Source organism: Gobio gobio (genome assembly GCF_949357685.1).
Source record: "Gobio gobio genome assembly, chromosome: 17".
Lineage (NCBI taxonomy): Eukaryota > Metazoa > Chordata > Actinopteri > Cypriniformes > Gobionidae > Gobio > Gobio gobio.
Window position 1 is genome coordinate 41,242,629 of NC_137110.1, and position 25,478 is coordinate 41,268,106.

At 40.0% G+C, this 25,478-nt stretch overlaps 1 protein-coding gene across 2 annotated transcripts; it reads left to right on the top strand.

The window, feature by feature from the left end:
• Positions 1 to 3,890: 3,890 nt before the first annotated feature.
• On the top strand, positions 3,891 to 25,175 carry myh9a (myosin, heavy chain 9a, non-muscle). 2 transcript variants are annotated; one of them, XM_079839958.1, is made up of 41 exons: positions 3,891 to 4,106; positions 7,537 to 7,868; positions 8,246 to 8,402; positions 8,492 to 8,519; positions 8,608 to 8,701; positions 9,387 to 9,407; positions 9,814 to 9,906; positions 9,996 to 10,059; positions 10,190 to 10,288; positions 10,545 to 10,688; positions 10,920 to 11,015; positions 11,209 to 11,480; positions 11,605 to 11,778; positions 11,901 to 12,074; positions 12,388 to 12,502; positions 12,993 to 13,183; positions 13,308 to 13,429; positions 14,796 to 14,865; positions 14,970 to 15,130; positions 15,385 to 15,493; positions 15,572 to 15,703; positions 15,779 to 15,985; positions 16,095 to 16,232; positions 16,936 to 17,059; positions 17,145 to 17,316; positions 17,471 to 17,683; positions 19,041 to 19,185; positions 19,469 to 19,675; positions 19,796 to 19,900; positions 20,064 to 20,216; positions 20,318 to 20,566; positions 20,735 to 20,947; positions 21,413 to 21,625; positions 21,738 to 21,899; positions 22,072 to 22,200; positions 22,344 to 22,432; positions 22,573 to 22,696; positions 22,800 to 23,008; positions 23,216 to 23,324; positions 23,569 to 23,741; positions 23,852 to 25,175. In XM_079839958.1, the coding sequence occupies exons 2-41, from the start codon at positions 7,542 to 7,544 to the stop codon at positions 23,958 to 23,960; spliced, it is 5,886 nt and encodes a 1,961-aa protein (XP_079696084.1). In that variant the 5' UTR covers positions 3,891 to 4,106; positions 7,537 to 7,541; the 3' UTR covers positions 23,961 to 25,175. The 2 variants fall into 2 exon arrangements, with proteins under 2 accessions (XP_079696084.1, XP_079696085.1); XM_079839959.1 differs by lacking the exon at positions 9,387 to 9,407.
• The last annotated feature ends 303 nt before the right edge of the window (positions 25,176 to 25,478 follow it).

Sequence of the window (25,478 nt, forward strand, 5' to 3'; positions counted from 1 at the left end):
AAAACATTCAGTATGCGGCAGTCCTGTGGGCGAAAATGTCTTGTTGATGCTAGAGGTCAGAGGACAATGGGCCGACTGATTCAAGCTGATAGAAGAGCAACTTTGACTGAAATAACCACTCGTTACAACCGAGGTATGCAGCAAAGCATTTGTGAAGCCACAACACGCCTTGAGGCAGATGGGCTACAACAGCAGAAGACATTTTTCCAGTTTTCAACAGTTGAAAACTGGAAAAATTTTGCCTGGTCTGATGAGTCTCGATTTCTGTTGAGACATTGAGATGGTAGAGTCAGAATTTGGCGTAAACAGAATGAGAACATGGATCCATCATGCCTTGTTACCACTGTGCAGGCTGGTGGTGGTGGTGTAATGGTGTGGGGGATGTTTTCTTGGCACCATGTTTTCTTTTTCTTTTTCTTAGTGCCAATTGGGCATTGTTTAAATGCCACGGCCTACCTGAGCATTGTTTCTGACCATGTCCATCCCTTTATGACCACCATGTACCCATCCTCTGATGGCTACTTCCAGCAGGATAATGCACCATTTCACAAAGCTCGAATCATTTCAAATTGGTTTCTTGAACATGACAGTGGGTTCACTGTACTAAAAGGGCCCCCACAGTCACGAGATCTCAACCCAATAGAGCATCTTTGGGATGTGGTGGAACGGGAGCTTCGTGCCCTGGATGTGCATCCCACAAATCTCCATCAACTGCAAGATGCTATCCTATCAATATGGGCCAACATTTCTTAAGAATGCTTTCAGCACCTTGTTGAATCAATGCCACGTAGAATTCACGTAGTTCTGAAGGCAACCACAGTATTAGTATGGTGTTCCTAATAATCCTTTAGGTGAGTGTATATACACACACACACACACACACACACACACACACACACTCACCAACCACTTTGGTACATTATGCTACTGGGTTGGACCCCGTTTTGCCTTCATGGCAAAACTCATTGAACTCTTCATGGCATAGTTCCAACAAGGTGCTGGAAACATTCCTCAGAGATTTTGATCCATATTGACATGATAGCATCACACAGTTGCTGCAGATTTGACGACTTACGCAAATCTCCCATTCACATCCCAAAAGTGCTCTACTGGATTGAGATCTGGTGCCTGTGGAGGCCATTTGAGTTTAGTGAACTCATTGTCGTGTTCAGGAAACCAGTTTGAGATTATTTGACATGGTGAGTTATCCTGCTGGAAGTAGCCATCAGAAGATGTAGGGATAATAAAGGGAGGGACTTGTTCAGCAACAATCTCAGGTAGGCTGTGGCTTTAATTAAACCATGCTAAATTGGTACTAAGGAGCCCAAAGTGTGCCAAGAAAATATCCCCCACACCATTACACCAGCAGCAGCCTGAACCCTTGATACAAGGCAGAATGGATCCATGCTTTCATGTTGTTGACACCAAATTCTGACCCTACCATCTGAATATCGTCACCCGGTGTCTTCTGCTGCTGAAGTCCATCTGCTTCAAGGTTTGACATGTGCGGTTGTAACGAGTGGTTATTTGAGTTACTGTTGCCTCTCTATCAGCTCAAACCAGTCTAGCCATTCACCTCTGACCTCTGGCATCAACAAGGCATTTTCACCCACAGAACTGCCGCTCACAGCATATTTTCTCTTTCTCTGACCATTCTCTGTAAACCCTATGGTTGTGCGTGAACCCCAGTAAATCAGCAGGGTCTGAAATACTCAGCCCGTCTGGCACCGACAACCATGTCAAAGTCACTTAAATCACCTTTCTTGCTCATTCTGATGGTCAATTTTCTTCGGCAGATCGTCTTCTTCCTTCGTGTTTTATGGCATTTGGTATCCAAAAAGCAGACCGTCTTGACCATGTGTACATTAGTATTAGTATTTCGTATTTCCATTTTATTATCTCCCTTAGGAGAAATTTATCTTAGGCAATCAAGAGAGCAGATAAAGCATACAAACAACAATCAATGAAAAAAAAAAAAAAAAAACTGCCTAAATGCATGCCTAAATGCATTGAGTTGCTGCTATGTGATCGTCTGATGAGATATTTGTGTCAACATGCAGTTAAACAGGTGTACCTAATAAAGTGTCCGGTGAGTGTGCAGTATAGTAGCATGTCACATTGCAGGACACTGCTGTGTCGTGTCAATTCATCTGCTCAGTCTGCTCTCTTTCTCCCTCTGGCAGTAAAAACGACTGGATCAGGATGAGAAAAGCTGAGACAATAGACCAGCCACCTTTTTCACTTCATTATCCTCTCAAGTAACACACCCTATGTGCGCTTGGTATTCATACTCTGGATAAGATTACCAAGATGCCACAGTGTATATGAAGTAGAACACAGCCGAGCAATGTTCAAACACGAGCAGAGTTTAGAAATCTCATTCGCTGTCTGCTTATCTGGTGTGAGGTCATGTAGCAACAAGCCTATGTATCTCTTTATCGTTCATGCCACTGAGTATTTCAAGTGAAGAGGAAGAAGGAAGGTAGAGGAGAGGGTGGGCCAGTGGGATTATGGGTAATCCAAAACCTCTGCTGCTTAAACTACAGCCCATTCTTTCACTGTGTGTTTGCGTCGCTCTCATACCATATAAGGAAGAATCGACCCACCTGAGGCCTGGTAGACTCATACTTATGCTTATCAGTGTGCTCAGGGCCTCCTAAACTAGTTTTTTTTCTTCTGTTTTGCTGTGGGCATTCGTTTTGTTGCTTTCTTTTTCTTTTCAAATAAAACTTTCTTCCTTGAGAGCGAATTTATGTGTTGTCTGAGCTTCTCTGTGACCCTACATGAACTTTGCCTTTTTGATTTTTCTGCAGAGGAGGCCTGTTTACTTAGTTGACAATAACAGCAACATACAATGATCAATGCACATATCTTTCAACCCCTGATTGACACACAGAGAAAAATGCAATATCTATAAACGCCCATGAAGATAATCTGGCTGCAGTTTACAGGCCAGTTTATCATGGTGATCACCTGATCAATGTTTAATATTTATTTTATGGGTGACTCATGCCAATAGCAGTAGTATAAGTCCACTTTAGCCCCATGCTCTCTCTCTCTTTCTCTCTCTCTCTCTCTCTCTCTCTCTCTCTCTCTCTCTCTCTCTCTCTCTCTCTCTCTCTCTCTCTCCACCTTCACAGTATGACTCTTAAATATACAGAGGAAAACCACTGCAGGGTTGCAGGTACAGACAAATCTCTGCATTCCTACACCACTGACACCCTAGACCAGCCTTCCTGCACTCCAGTTCGGCTAATATTCTATAAACTCCCTCTGTACTACAAAAGATATAATCATTTTTGTATAATTATGGAAGTCATTTAAGTAATTATGCGTGTAAAGTCAATTGTATGATGTTTTTATGAACAGATGTTGTGAATAACTGACAGGCCGTAGTGAAGTCTGAGATGACTTGTAAAAAATGCTTCTATTTTGCATTTGTTTTCATTATATTTTCAGCATAATTTAAAAAAAAAAAACGTTTAGTAGAACATTTTTATTTAAAATCCTAACCCTTTGTTTATTTCCAGGATTGTCTATTATGAATCCCATATAATCATTATTTATTATATAGGCTACATTAAAAATATATTTTTTTACATTTCTTTCAACATATTTCTTGAATATTTCTCATATATCTTGTATATTTCTTGACGTTTGGTTAGGCCGTGAGGTTATTAACTCGAAATTCTAAAACTTATTTTTATTTCCTGGATAAACAAACCAAACAGCCTGAACAAACGTCACTGTTTGGCACAATAATGGACGCGCTAAATGAATGACCAATCAATGAAAGCACATGTCTTGATTGACACCTCCAAAGAATTGCTAAATCAAATGGGCGGGACATTGGGGGTTTGGCGACGTTGTGTAGCCACGCCCACACAGCTGATTTAAGAGTCAGAGGGAGTTTGCTGAGAGACGTGAGAGGAAACTAGAGAGCAGAACGCCGATGAGCAAGCAGGAAAGTATCACAAACCCCAGAGATTTTCGGATACATTTGTCTCAGCGGTGTCATTCTTCCTAAAGAAAAAGAAGAAGAAGAAAAAAGTAGAAGATTTGGGCAAAGTGGGTCTTCTCAACAAACGGCGCCTGAGAGAAAACAGGTGAGTGAACTATCAAGCGCGCACCTGAACCTGTTCTGCACAATCAGCCAGTGCACGCGCGTGTAGCTGTGCTGCTCGATTAAGTTATACAATAATTTTATGTAAACGAAACGAAGACTATGAAGTTATTAATAGTCTTTCTTTAGGTAGACCCCATGAAACCTATTACAAATCAGAATATCATGACATGTTGTTACTTTTTTGACTTCTTATTTTCTTTACTGCTACCCACAATAATGTAAATTAGAGTGCACGATGAACTCTGCTATCAGTAACCTCTCCGTTCAGGTGATCTGTCTTCTCTATGCAACACGCCCAGTTTGCTTTCTTGCAGCAGACACGACTCGATTTGCTCAATGCTCAGCCCTGAGGACACTAATTCAGGAATACTCGGAACAATAGGCCTCAACTGTTATGTAGCCATGCCAGTTAGAAAAGTTACTATAGTGTCACAATTTCATTGTGAAGTCAATTGCACTAGAGCGGTTTCACCTGGCTCTGCGTATTATGCCCTGCGCGTTCGTTCGTGAGCATTTGTATCTCCTGTGTTGCTGTTGTTGACTTCATCTCAGAGCTGTTGGCATTTGAGCTATAAGCATGGATTGAACATAAGCCAAGATCAGTGGGATGAGAGAACGTGCTGATGGAGGGATAAAATAAGGTATGGCACTGCAGGTGACCACTGAGATGGCAGGACACACTCCCTGACAAACTCACTCTTAAAGAGAATCTTATGAAAACATGTCCCACATTGCTCCCTTCACTCACAAGTTTTTGTTAGCTAATGTCATTATTTAATTTACCCATAGACTTGGTCAGGGCATATTTCACTCCCAAATTGAAGGGGAAAAAAAATAATTGGTTTAAATTTAAAACCTATTTTAGGATTAAGTGTTTTTATTGTGTAACAACAGTAAAAGAAAAATAAATTAAATGCTTGTTTTTTTTCCAACATAAAATTAGCTTTAAAATTGACATAAAATTGGCATGAAATATTTCTGTTATGCATTTATTTTGATTTTAGGTCAAATAATGGATACTTTTACCAAGTTGTGTTGGCCAAACATGCCAAGTTTTGAGTAAATTTCTCCATTGTAATAAGCACAAATAACTAGATTCAGGCTGTTTTCTGCGGTTCTTCAGGTTACTTAAATTCAGACAGCAAGCTCTAACATGTTGCCTTCTAAGGTCTTGCATTGAAGCTCTAGAGGAAGTGTCAGTGTGGTGAAGCAACTCTTCAATATCAACACGTTCCAGAAACCATTTCATTATTTTGTTGTGTCACGGATGGCTGTTTGTTCCTCTTTGCTCAACTATGATTGTTGAACTCCTTTTTTCCCCTTAAATGTAAATTATGCACTTTATAGTTTGTTCCTTTTTTTGTTCTTGTAATCAGATGATAACCCGTGGTGGGTCAACCCAACAACGGTGCTTGTCATGTGCAGGTGCACGTGCTGTCATCTGTGTTTAATCACAACGACTGTATTTGAGCTGCTAATGAACTTGCAGAGAGAGATGACACCCTGCTAATCTCCTTATCCCTTCGTCTCAACAGTACGCTAAAGCTGTGCTGTTGTCATCTATTTTCACTTTCTAGATGCCTCTCTAAGTGCCGCCACACCTTGTTTGGCATCTTTTTTGGTCTTTTTCCCACTCTAGTTGACCCTTTATCTGTCTGTCTAGTAAGGAATTGGCAGATTGAAATAAGTTTAGAGGTCACTGACAGCAAGCACATTCATAGTCTGAATAAGTAGAGAACTTTGACTCCCAGAAGCCTCTCTTTCCCTGCCCCTGAGGGACGGGTATATTGAAATACTCGCTCACCTGAATCACGTTAGAAAAATACTTAACTGTAGGGCACTTATTTAGATTCTTTTCTTCTCAGAATCATATTACTTATTTTCATCTTATTGGCATTATTTATCCATTAACCATACAAATTCTCAACTGAATTTCTGCACCAGTTTTTTGGCTTGCAACCAACCAAGAGCATGATATCTCAGATTCTATTAAAAGATGAAGTGGTGTGGAGTTGCATGGTTTTTGTATTTTTTATATTGTCTCAGGCATGTTATCTTGTGTTAGTTTTCCATCCATTACATTACTGGCTAAAATCCTCAGAATGAGCTAAAAATATAACCCCAAAGTCTGATCAGATACTGTATGTAAATTGACCATGTTCCATTAACAACCCTCAAAATGGCAGACGTCATTGAGCCGTATCAAACTGGTTTCTTCCAAACCAGTAGATGTGTGCGGTTCAGGATGCCTACTTTACCTTTATCTTCTTGAGTAACATTGGTATGATGTTCATATTTTTTATATTAGGATTTATCCATTTAAGCTCTGACAGCAGAGACATAATTAATAATTTATCTGATGTTTCTTAAGTGGGCTCTTGAGATGCAGTTATTAAACATTTCTGAACATGCATAGTGCTCTAAGCCGTTTAAGACATATTAGGTTACTTTTTTTTGCTCTTTTCGAAAGAAATAAGTGTTACTCTTAATTTCTGAGTTCTGGAGACTTCCACAGGGTGTGGCAGATAATGAAATTGTCTTTGTCTGAACTTGTTGAGGAATTGCTCCTTCAGAGCAGATGTTCTCCACTTCAAAGCAATAGGAGCTTGTGTCTTGTGTATGTTTGCATCAGCAGCACACAGTAGGCTAAGGAATTTTAATGCACACTAGCTAAATGTAGGCATGACAGCAAAAATGCTCCATGTTATGGTAATATGGAAACTGTGAGACTCTACTTCACTAATAATTGCATTGTTGCTGCATCGTTCTGTGCACAAAATTGTGCATGCACAATTTCTTCAGAATTCACAACACTTATAATATAAAATTTGAATGAAAATTATAAATGTAATTTTTTTTTTTTTATGGGACTGGGATTTTTAAATGTGTGTTTAAATTAGTTGTGGACTTTATCCTAAATTGTGAACTTGTTGCTGAATCATGATTTCTGCATGAAAATGTTTAACATGCACCAAGTCAGACTTGGTTTCTAGGCCAACAAAAACATTACCAAGCACTTGTACTTGGTAAAACACAGTTTGATGGTATTCTGAAATGATAGTGGGAATTTATGGAATTCTTATAATTGGAGGTTGTTAAAGGAATTTACCTTTTTTAAGAATGAATGGGGAACGGGAGGCAGCATTCAGAGGCCTGAGCAGGCGTGGTTGTCGTTTTATTGGACAATATTGACACATACTAGAGTCAGATGTTTGAACGAGTCACGTGTAGATGTGTGTGTACAATTGAGGAAATGCTGCTTTTTTTTCTCTTCAAAATACTCGTCATGCTGGTTTTAATTATCAGATCCTTGTCCCTTAGTCTTGTTACTGTGATATACTGCAGAACTTTTTAAAACCACAAAACAATTCAATTCAACCACAAGTGTTTTCTTTCCCTCTCGCACGTAGCCAAAATGTCAGACGCAGAGAAGTTCCTCTATGCCGACCGCAACACCATCAACGACCCTTTGGCGCAGGCAGACTGGTCCTCTAAGAAGCTAGTGTGGGTTCCCTCAGAGAAGCTCGGCTTTGAGGCTGGCTCCATCAAAGAGGAGACTGGAGATGAGTGTCTTGTGGAGCTGGCCGACTCTGGCAAGAAGATCAAGGTGAGCAAGGATGACATCCAGAAGATGAACCCACCCAAGTACAACAAGGTGGAGGATATGGCGGAGCTCACCTGCCTAAATGAAGCTTCTGTTCTGCACAACCTGAGGGAGAGATATTTCTCCGGCCTCATCTATGTAAGTCTGTCTGATATGTGTCTGAGAATTATGGATTGTTTTTTTAAAGTGCATGTTCTATTACATCAATTTGGGTAGATTTACTTTTAAACAATTTTCACTCGGTTGCTATTCTTTGTGAAATTTGCTAGCAGAGAAACGGCAAGTTACATTGAATTAAATGTGAAATTTTGAAGTAGAAAGACTAAAATGGTATTTAAGTGCTTCTAAAGTTGTAAATAAAACTGTAGGTGACCGTGCGCACAACTAATGTTGAAAATACAAAATAGTTTCACCATTACTTGCATCCTTAGACCATATTTGTCAAGATTAGTCAATCACCTTTAAACAAATTGACTTTTTTTGTGACGAATGGCATGTGTAAATCATTGTTTCAGACATACTCTGGGCTCTTCTGTGTGGTAATAAACCCTTATAAACATCTGCCCATCTACACGGAGGAGATCGTAGAGATGTACAAGGGCAAGAAGAGGCACGAGATGCCCCCTCATATCTACGCCATCACAGACACCGCCTACAGGAGTATGATGCAGGGTGAGAACATTAGCTGTGTGACATAATGCCAAAATGGCACTTCTGTTCATGCGATAGAGCACTGTTAATTCATTTCTTTATCTTTTTAGATCGTGAGGATCAGTCCATATTGTGCACGTAAGCTTGACTTGGCACGATTTTGAAATGCCAAAAAGTATTAAAAAGGCCAGCATTGTATCATCTTCTAAACTTATTCTTTCCTCAGGGGTGAATCTGGTGCTGGAAAAACTGAAAACACTAAAAAAGTTATTCAGTACCTTGCACATGTAGCGTCATCCTTCAAAACAAAGAAAGACCAAGTGAGTACAATACTTTTTTTTTTTTTTTCCTCAGGGTTGTGGCACAGTGTACTCATGACATACAAAAGTTGTGTTCACAGTATTCAGGTTTGAATTCAGGATCCCATTCCCCATCTTAACCTCCACTCTCCTGTCTGAAACCACGAGTGGTTTTACGCTGCATAAAAACTACAAATATATTGTGCACCGAGGTGCCATGAACGCATTTACATGGATTCACAGTCATTCACAAGTGAATGTTGTTTCTCATGCTGATTGTCATGGCAGAGCTGCTCATAAATAAATAACCGCATCCATTTTTAATATCAGCTATTGAAAAGCTCCAGCCCTCTTCGTGGTAAATGTTTTGTTGATGTCCGTTTTATCTCTTCCTGTTTTTCATCCTCCCTTTTTTTGTCTTCCTCCCACTTCCTTTAAGGAGTTTAATACTCCTCTTCTCTCTGCCTTTTGGACAAGGAAGTCAGAATTCTGTTATCATCACATTCCTGTCTCAGGCCTAGACCTGTTCCCACTGGATCTCTAATGACTCTGTGAATACCTGCATATTTGTTCATGTATACCCTTTTAAAAACACTTCAAGCATCCAGTTGTTGAATGTTGCCCCGTACGGTTGAAAATGTTGTGAATTTTAGTCCCCTTTATTTTTGTGTCCATATTTTGAGACTTTCTCTCTGTCATCCTGCAGAGCAGTGTCGCCCTGTCACATGTGAGTTATACGCCTCTCTTTGTGCAACCATACCATCCTTCACTTTTCCTGCCTTATACACACCCCACTTTCCTGGTCATGTGACCGTGGTTTTCTACAGGCTTAATTATATGGTGTTATGTTGCAAAGTCTCCTAACTGCTTTGGCTAATGCAAAATCTAACACTGTTGTGGAACAAGTTTACTGCTCGTATGGTTTAGCATTATAAATGTAGTGGAAGAATGTGTTTGCCTGCAAAAAGGGCCTAGCTTTTACTTGCAAATCGGGGTCTACTGTTTGTTGATGGTTTGGGGCCTTCGTTTCAAGATGTTGTCCGTTTCACTAATGCACTAACCAGTTCCTGCAACTGTTAATTGGAACTTTAAATGCACTCATCCTCCCCTTTTATCAACCATTTGTCGGCCAGGGTGAGTTGGAAAAACAGTTGCTCCAGGCCAACCCAATTCTGGAGGCCTTTGGCAATGCCAAGACGGTGAAGAACGACAATTCTTCTCGATTTGTAAGTGTGCACAGACAAATCCAGTTGACTCCTTTTTAAAGGGTCTCACTAAATTCTGACATGAATCAATATGAGCTTTTTATTCACAGGGAAAGTTTATAAGGATAAACTTCGATGTAAATGGTTACATCGTTGGAGCCAATATTGAGACCTGTATCCTTTTTATTGACTGAACCACCACTTGGAAAACTGAAATGTGTATCGTTAGCTTGTTGCCATTTTAAAGGTCTCATACAAAATGTATTTGACTTATTCTGTTAATCCCCTAACAAGCATTTTTCAGATCTGTTAGAGAAGTCTCGTGCGATCAGGCAGGCCAAAGATGAGCGGGCCTTCCATATTTTCTATTACTTGCTATCAGGAGCAGGAGACAAATTACGTGGTGAGGATCTTTTCATGGCAATAGATTTAAGCTATGAATTCTTTCAAACCATACATGCAATGTTAGGGCTTTTTTATCTATTTATTTTTTTATTTAAATTAATGCAAATGAATCTTTTCTTGATGTGAAACCGTTTTCTGAATATACTGCAAAACTGCTTTAGGAATTTAATACTGAATAAATACCTGTGACCGTGTAGTTTGCTCTAGGACTAATCTCTATGGAAAGTTTATAAAGTTTGTTCTCTACTCTACAGCTGAGCTGTGCCTAGAGGACTACAAGAAGTACCGTTTCATGTCGAATGGAAATGTAACTATTCCTGGACAACAGGATAAAGATTTGTTTGCTGAAACCATAGAGGCCTTCAGGATTATGGGCATCCCTGAGGAGGAGCAGACAGGTATAGAGACTCAAAAAGACACTCTTTCATCTGTAATCACTCTACAGTGTGTTTAATCACCTAAAGGTGTGATGGGTGAAAGTTCACCAGGTTCTCATACTGAGAACTGTTCTGTATAGCTATTCTAGTATATATTGACTGAACCTGAGGTTTGGTTTTACTTATTGAGGGGTGATGTGTTTATTGCCTCATGTCTGAAGAAATGTAATGTGTTCTGTTATTGTGTCCCAGGTCTTTTGAAGGTGGTGTCTGCTGTGCTGCAGCTAGGAAACATGAGTTTTAAGAAGGAACGCAACTCTGACCAAGCCTCCATGCCCGATGACACAGGTCTGACTCACTCTTAATTAACTTGCATTACAAATTAGTCCCAAGTTCATTTCATTACTAGTACTTGTATTTGCAACAAAAATGGCAGAATGAACAATGTTTTGTTTTATTCTTAAATGTTATACATATTGTTCATTTTAGACTGGAGTCTTTTTCTGATGTCATGTCCATTTTATTTATTTTGATTTATCAGCTGCCCAAAAGGTGTCCCATCTCTTGGGTATGAATGTGACCGATTTCACACGTGCCATTCTCACACCACGCATCAAAGTGGGCCGTGATTGCGTTCAGAAGGCTCAGACTCAGGAACAGGCTGAGTTTGCGGTGGAAGCCCTGGCCAAAGCCACGTATGAGAGACTCTTTCGCTGGTTGGTTATGCGCATCAACAAAGCTTTAGACAAGACCAAGCGTCAGGGTGCTTCTTTTATCGGAATCCTGGACATCGCTGGATTTGAGATCTTCGAGGTGTGAAAGGGTTGTGGGGGAAACACTTTTTTTTTTTTTTTACATTTTAATTTACAAAATGTATCTTTTTTTTTTTTGTCTATTTATAATTGGTCATTTTAATTAACTCTATCTCTCTCTGCAGCTGAACTCATTTGAGCAGCTCTGCATCAACTACACCAACGAGAAGCTTCAGCAGCTGTTCAACCACACCATGTTCATCCTGGAGCAGGAGGAGTACCAGCGCGAAGGCATCGAATGGAGCTTCATTGACTTCGGCCTCGATCTGCAGCCCTGTATTGAACTCATTGAGAAGCCTGTAGGTTTTATTTTCTCTTCAAACTTTGTAGAATTTTTCTCGATTCAAACCCTCCTGCATGCCTTGATGTTTATTTATTTTTCTTGATTCCCTGGTCTCTCTCTCTCCCTCTCCCCCATCAGAATGGTCCTCCTGGAATCCTGGCTCTGTTGGATGAGGAGTGCTGGTTTCCCAAAGCCACAGACAAATCCTTTGTGGAGAAAGTAGTCCAGGAATTGGGCAACAACCCAAAATTTCAAAAACCCAAGAAGCTCAAAGATGATGCTGACTTCTGTATCATTCACTATGCTGGCAAAGTGAGCGCTCTCATGTGTCTTAAATACTGGGATTAGTTGTTCATGTGTTTGTAAAGTGATACTGTGAATGTCTTATGTATAATGAAGTCATATTGGGTAAGCAATATCTGTGGAAATTGCTGAGGTGGGCAACTGAATTCATGCAACACAATGCTATAACGCACCGTATGAAAAGTGAATTTTAGACATTTACATGCTCTAGGACATTACATTTCCCTCACTTCCCCATTTAAATATAATCTTATCTGAATAGTTGAATAGGAGAATGTTTTTAAAAGTGTATCATGCATGTGTCTGTCTGGTCCCGCTACAGGTCGATTACAAGGCAACTGAATGGCTAATGAAAAACATGGACCCTCTGAATGACAATGTGACAACTCTGCTTAACCAGTCATTGGACAAATTTGTGTCAGAGCTCTGGAAAGATGGTATGTGACTGCAGATGATTAACCAATATATTGATTTACGACCCATAGACAATAACTGCTGAAAGTTTGCTGTTTCCTTTAAGTATTTTAAAATCATTTAAAATGCACTTTTTCATTAGAAAAAAAATCCCACCTTTTTACTAGTTGAACATTTACAGTAAAACTTATCAGTGAAAATAATTCATTATTCGTAATCGAGGTAAAATGTTGAGATTTTGACTATAGGTCAAATCGTTCCAGCCCTAGGTATGATTTCAGAAGTCGCTAATAATCTAAAGTGTGACGACAATCCACCTGCTGCATTGAGCTTTTGTGTGTCAGGCTTTTAGGTCGTCATAGAGAAAAGTGAGTCTGATTCTGCCAGTGTGTAATATGCAGATTGTCTGCTAATGTTCATCCTGGACCCCTAAAAGACTCCACAATTAAACATGGCAAAATCATCTTGAACGCTCTTGTGTTGGTTTCCTGCATAATGATTTTTTTTCATCAGTGGACAGAATTGTGGGATTAGACAAAGTGGCCGGAATGGCTGAATCCATGCATGGAGCTGTCAAGACTCGTAAGGGAATGTTCCGTACAGTAGGACAACTGTACAAAGAGCAGCTGACAAATCTGATGACCACCCTCAGAAATACCAACCCTAACTTTGTCCGATGCATAATTCCCAACCATGAGAAAAAGGTGTGAAGAGAGAAACTTTAAACCCCATCTCATTTTTAACACATTTGTGCAGTTGGTTCATGCATGCTTTTTTTTTTTTTTAATTGAGGCCTCTAACAATTAAGTCACTGTTCTTCCCTTCAAGGCTGGCAAATTGGCACACAACCTGGTTCTAGAACAACTAAGATGTAATGGAGTTCTAGAAGGAATTCGGATCTGTAGACAGGGGTTCCCCAACCGCATTGTCTTCCAAGAGTTCAGACAAAGGTATTTGGATTATCATGAATGCTGAGTATTTATACTGCATGTCTGACATACTGCTTTTTGTATGCTACGGTTACGTTCCCAATTAGATTTCTAGGGGCAAAATGTAAGTTATGTTTTAAAGAAAAGGTTTGTAGCGGCAAAGGTTTGAATTGTACTCAGTACACAAAGTTTTCCAATACATCTATTTACAATAAGCAAGTGATAGAGCAGTGCAAAAAGAACTCTAAACAATTCCAACATAAAGTGTTTTCTTCAGGAGCGAGTAAGACCAAAACGACAACAGAAAAAGATTGCTACCTGGTAGTAGGAGGTCTATCTTAACCTGTAATGCATACAAATAAACAAAATAACTGTTACCTTACTTCCTAACTGGCAAACACAGGAGAAAGAACACAAGAAAATAGCACCTGACTCTCTAATGGTCCAACACACAATAGTGGGCAAATGACTCAACACCTAACAAAGCTGCACACTACAGCTACAACACATTTAAGCTTAAGACACACACCAACAAAAGCAACACTCTGGGTAACATCTCAGCTCATCTTCTTGGGAGAAGGAATCTCTCATTGACTCTCTCTCTGGTTCTGCATACATACTGGCTCCTATTGACATTCACGAGGAGCACCTGGTAGGTCCCCATCACCTAGATTAGGACCGGAAGCAACACCGGAAATAGGACAATGTACAACAAAAACCAACTCCCAGCAGAGAGTTGTCCATTGACGGCACACACAGTACAACAAAGAATGACACCTACACCATAATTATAAAACGCATGCGTATGTCCTGGGACGTACCTTATTCTGACAACCTGTAAAGTTGTCAGAATAATAATCATACGCTGTTTGTTAATTGGCCAGAGGAGAACTGGCACCCCGACTGAGCCTGGTTTCTCCCAAGGTTTATTTTTCTCCATTAGGTCACCTGATGGGTTTTGGTTTCCTTGCCGCTGTCGCCTCTGGCTTGGCTTGCTCAGTTGGGGACACTAAATTTTTCAACTAAATATCCAAATCTAATTATTAAACTAAATTAACCATATACTAAATTACTGATCTAATTACTAGTCTAATGCCCACATTGTCACTATGATAATTGAAATAAACTGACATCACCGTTTTCTCCAGAATGGCTAGACGGCTGAATAAAATTCTGTTGCATTATTTTCCTGTTTAACAATGTGAAGCTGCTTTGAAACAATCTGCATTGTTAAAAGCGCTATATAAATAAACTTGACTTGATGTAGCAACTACATAGCAGAGAGTTATGCATCTCCAGAATGCAGGGCTTGACTTTAGTATCTATATACTTCTTGCGTCATCTTAGCCCTTCTAGTCTGATATATTTTCACCTAATGTAATTTCAGATATGAGATCCTCACACCAAATGCTATCCCCAAGGGTTTTATGGATGGAAAGCAGGCCTGTGTCCTCATGGTAAGAGCTGATCCACACCGTTGTATAACTCTTCAGCTTTGACAATTGATACATTTAGTTTTTTTTAAAAATGGTGTAACATGCATAATTATTTTCCCTCTCAGGTCAAGGCCCTGGAGCTGGATTCGAACTTGTTCCGAATAGGTCAAAGTAAAGTGTTCTTCAGGGCTGGTGTTCTTGCGCACTTGGAAGAGGAGAGGGATATGAAGATCACTGATGTCATCATCACCTTCCAGGCCTGGTGTAGAGGCTATGTCGCTAGGAGGTAGATATACTTAAATATTCGCATTTGTACAGATCAGTTTTCCAGGACCATACAGCTAGGAGAGATTTGAAGCACTAAAATGAATGGTCTCTTTGCTTTGACTTAAGCTGAATTTTTGTTGTTGCAGTTTTTAGGGAAGCAGAAGCACCAGTATAAAAATTCTTATAAATGACTCAGAAATGTTGTGAGGATGTCTGAGGTGTTAATAAAACGGGACTGTTTGACAATGGCAACTTGGGCTTTGTTGTACGTAGATCCTTTGCTAAGAGGCAGCAGCAGCTGACTGCCATGAGGGTGATCCAGAGAAACTGTGCAGCCTATTTAAAACTCAGGAATTGGCATTGGTGGCGACTCTTTACCAAGGTATACATCAAGGTTCATAAACCTGTATGCTTATTAGAGGTCAATCAGCGAGCTAAAATAGATCTTTTCTTTCTTCAGGTGAAGCCTTTACTGCAGGTGACAAGAGAAGAAGAGAAAATGCTTGCTAAAGAGGAAGAGTTGGTCAAGATGAAGGAGAGACAGCAGGAGGCTGAAGACCAGCTGAAGGAGTTTGAGGCCAAACAAAAACAGGTATGTATGGTGTTTTTTTTTCACTACAAGATGTTTCTTTCTTGGTGTCCATAAACGTATTATTCCCTGTCACAGTTAAATACGGAGAAGATGGCGCTGCAGGAGCAGTTGCAGGCCGAGACCGAACTGTGTCAAGAAGCTGAAGAGATGAGGGCACGTCTTGCTACACGTCTGCATGAGCAGGAGGATGTCCTGCATGACCTGGAGTCTCGCTTGGAAGAAGAGGAGGAGAGAGTCGCACAGTTTCAGACAGAGAAGAAAAAGATGCAACAGAACATTTCGGTGAGAGGAGGCTTGACCTCACAAATACAAACTCTAAAAGTCTATTTCATTCATCGTTGATTCTTGTTCACTTGTAATTGTAACTGAAAAACCTAAAATCCTCTCTCAGGATCTGGAGCAGCAACTGGATGAAGAGGAGGCTGCCAGACAGAAGCTGCAGTTGGAGAAAGTCACCATGGATTCCAAGCTGAAGAAGATTGAGGAGGACATTATGCTTCTTGATGACCAAAATGCTAAACTTACCAAGGTCTGACAAGAATGTCTTCTGAAATTGGAGGACTCAATGTTGATTTATGTACAAGTCTGAATTGAAAGTCATCAAAGTCTGGTATGGTGATTTCACCATATGATTTTAGTCCCGAACAATTCAATTAATGTTACACAAATGTTGTAGTATTTAACTACGACTACAATAACTTTCTCCCCAAAATGTTTTTACTACAGGTGTCAAACTAACTACTAGGTGAAATGGCAAAAAAAAAGAACTTTGTTTCTTTTTTAATTGTTCTCAATGGTTCTCAATTTCCAACCTTAAAGGGATAGTTCACCCAAAAATGAAAATTCTGTAATAAACTCACCCTCAAGTTGTTCCAAATCTCTTTCTTTGTTCTGCTGAACACATGATATTTTGAAGAATGTTTGTAACTAAGCAGATAGAGCAGCCATTGACTACCATAGTATTTTTATCCCTACTATGGTGGTCAAGTGTTGCTCTATCTGCTTCGTTACAAACATTCTTCAAAATATCATGTGTTCAGCAGAACAAAGAAAGAGATTTGGAACAACTTGAGGGCGAGTAAATGACAATTTTCATTTTTGGGTGAACTATCCCTTTGATATAAAGTTGGCCATCTCTTCTACCTGGATGTTCTGACTGCATAATCTGCTGCAAAAAAGGTTTAGTGCTTGTCCTGATAGTGATGGTTGTATGCACACATCTGTTCTTACAGGAGAAAAAGCAGCTGGAGGAGAGGGTCTCTGAGTTCACCACTAACCTTGCTGAAGAGGAAGAGAAATCCAAGAGTTTGCAGAAACTCAAGAACAAACATGAGGCCATGATTACCGACCTGGAGGGTAGGCATATTCAGGACCCTCAAAATAATTCTATGCTCCATCTCCATACACCTTAATTGTTCACCTCTCTCCTTTACACTCTCAGATCGTTTACGGAAGGAAGAGAAGCAGAGGCAAGAGTTGGAGAAGAACAGACGAAAGTTGGAGGGCGACTCTACAGAGCTGCATGATCAGATCGCAGAGCTGCAGGCTCAGATTGCAGAGCTCCGCGCCCAACTGGCCAAGAAAGAGGAAGAGCTCCAGGCTGCACTAGCAAGGTGGGTGAAAACGTTTGTCAGCTGTAATTTGAGACTGTAACCAAAAACATCTCATGGGTTACTGCAGTATTAATACCATTTCATCTAACTGTCCATCACTTCCACTTCTATGTCATGTAACACTTTCCCTTGATTATTTTTCTTTTCGCTGTAGGATTGAAGAGGAAGCTGCTCTGAAGAATGCTGCCCAGAAAAACATTCGTGAGCTTGAGGCCCAGATCTCAGAGTTGCAGGAAGATCTAGAGCTGGAGAGAGCTGCTCGTGCTAAAGCCGAGAAACACCGCAGGGACCTGGGAGAGGAGCTGGAAGCTCTGAAGACCGAACTTGAGGACACGCTGGACTCTACTGCTGCTCAGCAAGAACTCCGGTCAGCCATGAGAAAACAAAACATGTCATTCTTATGCAATGCCGATCCTACACTTCTGGGGGTCCCAAGCAAAACTTTGAAGGGGCCTCTGTCAGTGCATTCTTAAAACCCCCAAATTTCCATAGACCTTAGTAATAATGACTGGTTTTCAGTATGCAAGGTGTACTGCCAGTTTTCTATAGGCTAATGGAATTAAAACATTAAGGAAACAAACAGCAAATTATGAAAAATATGTAAAGGGAAACCTGTTAGTGTTAAATTGGCTGTAAGAACAATTACGTATATTTTCGTTGACAAGGTTTTTTTTATTTTTATAAATGCTCTCTGGCACCATCTAGCTGTCAAAAACTGTAACACAGCCGAATTGGCATTCTAAATGTGTGATTTTATTAACAAAATGACAGGTAAATAAAGGCATAGTTGTCCACACTAATGTGGGTAAAATATGGACAAACCCAACTGTTGGGTTACTTTAAAAAAAAGTTTTACTTTTTAAATTTTGAACTCAACAGTTGGCTTTGTCCATTTTGACCCAAATCTTTTTTAGAGTGAAGAAGACTTGGGTAAACACAATGCATAAATAATTCTCTAAATGAGCTAATTTTAGAGTAATGGGCATTGTTTTTGAAGTACCTGGGTTAAGACAGCTTTTAATACCGAACAGGAATGTTTATTTCTTATAAATAAATAAATAAATAAATAAATAAATAAATAAATAAATAAATAAACATTATTATATATTTATATATATCATACATTCCTGTTCAATATTAAAAGCTGGTGTGTGTGTGTATAAAAATAATAGAACCACGCATTAGAAAGTTGATTATTGATGTATATACCAAAACAAACCGAAAGTTTTCATCACGAGGCCTTTCTAACGAAACACTGGAGACCTGGACTCTATGACTTATTAATTTCTTCTTTAGTCTTGACACAGCCATATATTCATGTTACAAAAATACATACTTTTTTCGTTCTTGTTACTTTATTTCTGTTCCAGAACTTAAGGATAGTTTTGTTTTGCAGTCATAGCCATGTCAAGGTGCATTTTATTATCTGCTGCACTGCATGATGCCCGAGTCTGAAACAGTTATTGAAATACAAATCATTATTAAAAATATTTCTACAGGACTCCGCAAATGTTTAGTAGACACCGCACCTATATTTGCATGTTATGAAGAAATATTCACATTATGGTAAATTACTCATGTTTATTTTATATAGTGATGATGAGCAAGGGGGCCCTACACAACTTGCGTAGTTTGCATGGGAAGGATCGGCTCTGTTCTTATGGGAAAATGAGGGTATGCAGTGTCCTGTATCATTTAAAAAAAGCTTATCTTCCTATCTAAAGGACAAAGAGAGAGACTGAAGTGGCTCAGCTAAGAAAGACTCTGGAAGATGAGGCTCGTTCACATGAACAGATGCTTGGTGAAGTGCGACAGAAACACAACCAGGCCTTTGAGGAGCTCAATGAACAGCTTGAGCAGTCCAAGAAGGTGAGACCATGTGCCTCTCCTAAAGCATTGATGGCTTTTAATGGTGCTGCTTTAATCATTATTTTTCTGTATTTTCAAAGATTTCTGTTGAGTGTCTCATTTAAAAAGTTGCTGCTATGATGTAAATACTTGTAATATATGGATGAAGAATTTGTTTTTCCTATTTGACCAGTTTCTTTTGGTAAGATGGTGTCGCTCTAAAACATTTACATTTTTCTTTCCATCCACAAAAGCAACCTTTTGTAGAAAAGTGTTGACTAACACTCACTGTTGTGTCCCTCAGAATAAAGCATCTGTGGACAAAGCTAAACAGGCACTGGAGAGTGAACGCAATGAGCTTCAGATTGAACTTCAGTCAGTGTCCCAAGGTAAAAATGAGTCTGAGCACCGCAGGAAGAAAGCAGAATCACAGCTCCAGGAGCTGCAGGTCAAACATGGAGAGAGTGAGAGACAGAAACAGGAACTGGCTGATAAAGTGGCTAAAATGCAGGTATTGAGACCAAAATGTTCAATTATACAAAGTATAAAAATCTCCTGTAAATGAGATCCATTTTAGAGCAAACTTGTGCCTATTTTAATACAAATCAATATAATATATTTTAATGTTTAGGTGGAGCTTGATGCTCTTCATGGAAACCTAAGCAAGGTGGAGAGCAAATCCATCAAGGCTGCCAAAGATTGTTCTACTGTTGAATCGCAACTTAAAGACACGCAGGTACAACTTGGTCACCATTTACACGCACTTATCACTGATTGATTGTACTGTTGGTCACAAGTAGTTCCTGCTTGCCCTAACATTAATGTTGAGCTAAGCACATGTTGCAGATAAAATAAGACTTCACTCTGAATTAGTTTAAATTGTTTTGCTATGGGGTTAGGCATTGCTGGAGGAGGAGACCAGGCAGAAGCTTGCATTCTCTACTCGTCTTCGGCAAATGGAGGATGAACAGAACAACCTGAAAGAAATGCTGGAGGAGGAAGAGGAGAGCAAGAAAAATGTTGAGAAGCAGCTGTACACTGCTCAAGCTCAGGTTTGTGTGGATGATAATGCTGGCCTAGGAGCAGTTTGTGTTTGAGGGCTTTCTTATTTAGATTTTTAGATTAAAAGTGTTATTCTAATTTTGTTTTTCAGTTGGCAGAGATGAAGAAAAAGGTTGAGCAAGAGGCCCAATCCCTGGAGAGCTTGGAGGATGGGAAAAAGAAATTGCAGAGAGAGGTGGAAAGCATCATGCAGCAGTTGGAGGAAAGGAATGCTGGCTATGATAAACTGGAGAAGACCAAGACCCGTCTGCAGCGGGAGCTAGATGATGTCCTGGTAGACCAGGATCATCTGCGTCAGACCGTTCAGGAGCTGGAACGCAAGCAGAAAAAGTTTGACCAGGTAGAGAACAGTATTTGTCTGTAAATGGAGCCGAGATTTATGAACGAACATTTCATAGGGTATTTCAAATGCTACTTCTCTGGGTGTTTTCAACAGTTAAAAAGGACTAAAAGACTTAAACTTATTTAAATATTTTTTTAAAGTGATTAAATACCTCAATTTGTGCAGATGCTGGCGGAGGAGAAGAGTATTTCTCTGAAGTACGCTGAGGAAAGGGATCGTGCTGAGGCAGAGGCCCGTGAGAAGGAGACCAGAACCCTGACTCTGACCCGAGAGCTGGAGGCCATTACTGATTTGAAGGATGAAATGGAGAGGGTCAACAAGCAGCTCAAAACTGAGATGGAGGACCTGATGTCATCCAAGGATGATGCTGGCAAGAGTGTATGTGAAACGCAAGCATTACATGTCTAACGTGTATTAAGACCACCGCTCTGTTCCAAAACACAAGCTCCCAGCCTAGACTGCATTAAGGCATTGAAGACACAAAGTAAGATGGCTGCTTCTGAACAAAATTTACAGCTGTGGAGAGGGTAGGTTCAACTGTTAAATTAGTCAAGAGTTAAAGAGCTACTGTTTTCAGGAACAGAGCTAATGTCTACATATAACCAAAACATCTATTCATTTAAATATTTAATTCACTTACCATATCCTTGAAGAACATTTACATCTTTAAAGTCTTCAACCCTACATTTTAATATAAAAATGTACTGATTAAAAGTTTGACTCGTGGGCAAATATAACACCCTCAGCTGGTTTGCTTTGGCAACAATCTGCTTAAAGGGAGGTCAGGATTTATTCTTACCACTTCTCTTAGTTGTGCACGCTTTTGTTCCCTTTTCTTTTAAGGTGCATGAGCTTGAGCGTGCCAAGCGAGGAATGGAACAGCAGTTGGAGGAAATGAAGACTCAGCTAGAGGAGTTGGAGGATGAGCTGCAGCTCACGGAAGATGCCAAACTGCGCCTGGAGGTCAACATGCAGGCCATGAAGGCTCAGTTTGACCGAGACCTGCAGGCCAGAGATGAGCAGGGTGAGGAGAAACGGAAGCAGCTAGTCAAACAGGTATGTGCTCACCTGCCCAATGCAAAACAATGCTAATCCATGAGATGCTGATAAATGTTGGGTAACTGGGAGAATCCTCAAAAACTACTGATGTTGTAATGGAATATTTTAGGTGCGCGAGATGGAGATGGAGCTTGAAGATGAGCGGAAACAGCGAGTTCAGGCCGTGTCTGTGCGAAAGAAGCTTGAGCTGGATCTGTCTGAGTTGGCTGCGCAGATCGACTCTTCCAACAAGGCTCGAGATGAGGCCCTCAAACAGCTCAAGAAGCTGCAGGTAAGAAACTACATATACAGTTTCTGCATCATTTTTGCATTAAATTGGTGGGGATATTTTTGGTTTCTAGAACTAGAGATCAGGTCTGTACTTTTATCTAATGAATAAAGTCACCTAATGCACTAAATTCATGAATGACCTGGTATCTGTCATTCCCTCTTTTGCTTTGCAGGCCCAGATGAAAGAACAGATGAGAGAGTTTGAGGAGCTGCGTCTATCCAGAGACGAAGTTCTTAACCAGTCCAAAGAAAACGAGCGCAAGATCAAGAGCATGGAGGCTGAGATCATTCAGCTACATGAGGTTTGTCTTGTACTTTTTTCAGGTTGGAACAGAATTGTACTGCAACTAGAAAAGATTTCTAGGGTCGTTTTGTGTTAGTTTTGAGCAAAGTGATTCTTTATGGAATAATTAGACATGTTAATGTTTCCCTTTTATCTCTGTAGGACCTGGCTGCTTCTGACAGAGCAAAGAGACAAATCCAGCAAGAACGAGATGAGCTACAAGATGAGATCAATAGCCAGAATTCAAAGAAGTGAGTTACCTGCTGTTATTGTGATATGTTGTCTGGTAGGGTATCATGCACCAAACAGTTAGTCCTAGAAAATCAAAGTGTATTGGGTATCTTATAATGTTGAGTGGTTTAAATGTGCTATTTTTTTTTCTCCCTCTCAGCTCACTGAGCAGTGATGAGAGGAGACGACTGGAGGCACGTATTGCTCAGCTTGAGGAGGAACTTGAGGAAGAACATCTCAACGTGGAGCTGGTCAATGATCGACTGAAGAAAGCAACACTGCAGGTAGAGTACTGAGAGCTTAATGTAATCGTTCTTACATCCAAAGCGGTCACATGTTCATTATGATGCTCTGCTGCTAATGGCTTTTCTTTCCTTTGAACCACAGGCTGAACAGTTTACAGTGGAGTTGACTGCAGAGCGTGGTAATGGCCAGCGTCTGGAGGGTTTGCGCTCTCAGCTGGACCGCCAGAACAAGGACCTAAAGCAGAAGCTTCAGGAGTTGGAAGTAGCTGTGAAGAGCAAGTACAAGTCCACCATTGCTGCACTGGAGGCCAAGATCCCACAGCTCGAAGAGCAGTTGGATATTGAGATGAAGTGAGTAATGGTAAAGATGGTTTGTGTAGGTTATTAGATGCAACATTCTTACTCCACAGGTACTGGTATACTATACGGATGTCTTCATGAACCTAGTAATATAGGCTATACAGCACCTCAGTTTCCCCAATAACTTTTCCATTTTAGGGTTTGCGTTAATAGCCTACCTCAGTGACTCTTGCATTGTCTCTGTGCTAAACTCATCAGGGAGAGGCAGCAGTCCAGTAAACAGGTGCGACGCGTGGAGAAGAAACTCAAAGAGGTGTTACTGCAGGTTGAAGATGAGAGACGCAGTTCTGACCAATTCAAAAATGAGGTGGGTTTTGAAGTGAATTTTAAAATGCAAGAAGCTTGTGCAAACTAGTACAAAGCCAAGGGATGATCTTCATTCACTCTTAAGAGGATAAACGTTCTTAAATTGATGTTTTGATAATGCACTTAAAAAAATAAATGTAATTCCAGGCCTGTTTTGTTGTCGTATTTATCTGAAACTTCAGTATCGTGGTAAGGTAACCTTGTATTTTGAGTGTCGTTCATAATGAAATCTTCCTCTTTGTCAGGCTGAGAAGCTGAACACTCGTATGAAGCAGTTGAAGAGGCAGCTAGAGGAGACTGAGGAGGAAGCCGCTCGAGCTAACGCCTCCCGCAGGAAGCTGCAGAGAGAGCTGGAAGATGCCACGGAATCTGCTAATTCTATGAACCGAGAGGTCAGCACCCTAAAGAACAAACTCAGGTGTGTAATCGGCTGCTTCGTGATAGTCATGGTATCAAATCAGTCTGAAACCATTTGTACTTTTCTATGCCACATATTTAGTATTTATATAAAACCTATGTGTTCTCCAGGCGTGGAGATTTCCCTGTCAACGTACGCCGTGCAGTTGGACGCACTGGTGTGGAAAGTGATGAGGAGAACGATCTGAAAAGTGGTGCATCAGAGCCAACTCCTGAGTAAATTTCACCAGTACCAGATGAGCCATTATTTTCCCCGAAGCTTGTCTGTCTAAATGAATTTTGTATGCTCTGAAGGCAACTGTATCCTTAATGGGGTTTTCACTGCAATTTTCAATGTTTTAAAGCAGATTGAGCCATAAGACTACGTTGTGTCCAAGATAAAACAAAAAAATAAGAGAAATCAGGTTAAAGAATCTTTTATGTTCAGTGATACTAAAACCATTCATTTGGCCTAATTGGTTTTACCCTGTTAAAAACTGCTTTGCAATGCATTGAATAAATATTGGCTATTTATATTTTTACAAGGGAGTATTTATCCATTTACAAAGTAAATAAAATGTTGGGAAATTTTTAGAATTGATGTTCCTTTTGCAATATAATGTAATCCAGGATTTGCAGGATCTATCAGCCAAAGAGATTAATCTTCCAGCCGTTTTGTTTCAAGAGCACAGCACTTCAGCACCAATTAAGCCTTTTTCTAATAATTTTCACTGGCACTTATTTTAAAATTAAGACTGTTTGCCTTAATTTTTTTTTTTGTGAGTTCTCACTTAGGACTTTTAATGTCACATTAATGAAAACTGTGCAAGGTTATTTCTTCTCCGCCCCCCCCCCCCCTCTCTTTAATTCCTGCATGATGTTTTGAAGTTCACACTTTAGGTGGTGGGTTTGGTAAAAAAAAATTGTCAACTTATTTTTTGTACTTTTCAATGTATTTGCTAACACTCTTCTTTTATGCGGTATTTTGCCTGCACGATACTTCACATTTTTCTGTATGTTTGTAAAGCAAATCTATAGGCCTAAAATGGTCAAACTTGTAGTGAAATGAGTGGACTTGATTGTATTTGAAACAATTGAAATATTTTCCTCTCACTTTTAATGTCACATGATTTCATTGCTTCTGATTAAAGCTTTGTATTTTGTACTGTCGATTTTTACCCTTAATGTTTCTCCAAACACAGCAGTATTTCATTAAAGACAACATCCATTTTGGAAACTGGTTCCAAGAGTTATTTTCTTAATGAATGTGTGATCTAAAGGTTGAAGTTATGTGCTGATAATTGAAAGGCTGAATAGGTTAACCTTTTAATCAGTCGATGGTTTAAAGAAGGACTCATCCATGAAATGTAAAACACCAAGCTTCTTCTACGAGGCTGTCTGTAATGTACTATACATGATTTCATACTAGTGAATGCTCATGCTTCTGAGTTTGACCAAATTAAACTGGCTTTTGGTGGGTTTTATTCATATTTAGACTAAGACCAATGCCAATAATAAAGTCCAGTCTGGTAATGGAGAGCAAACAATTGAAAATCTACATATTTTAACCATGACTTTAATTCCCAAATGGTTCCGTTTTGTTACCCAATTTATTAACGTTACAATTAAGAGCTAAACTGCAGTGTTAACCCAGATAGCAATGAGTCGGCGGACCACCGGCGGTGATCCGGCGGCTGTAGAAGCGTCAGAATTGCGTAATCGCAAACACGTTTGACGGCGCACCGCCGGCGGCAGCCGC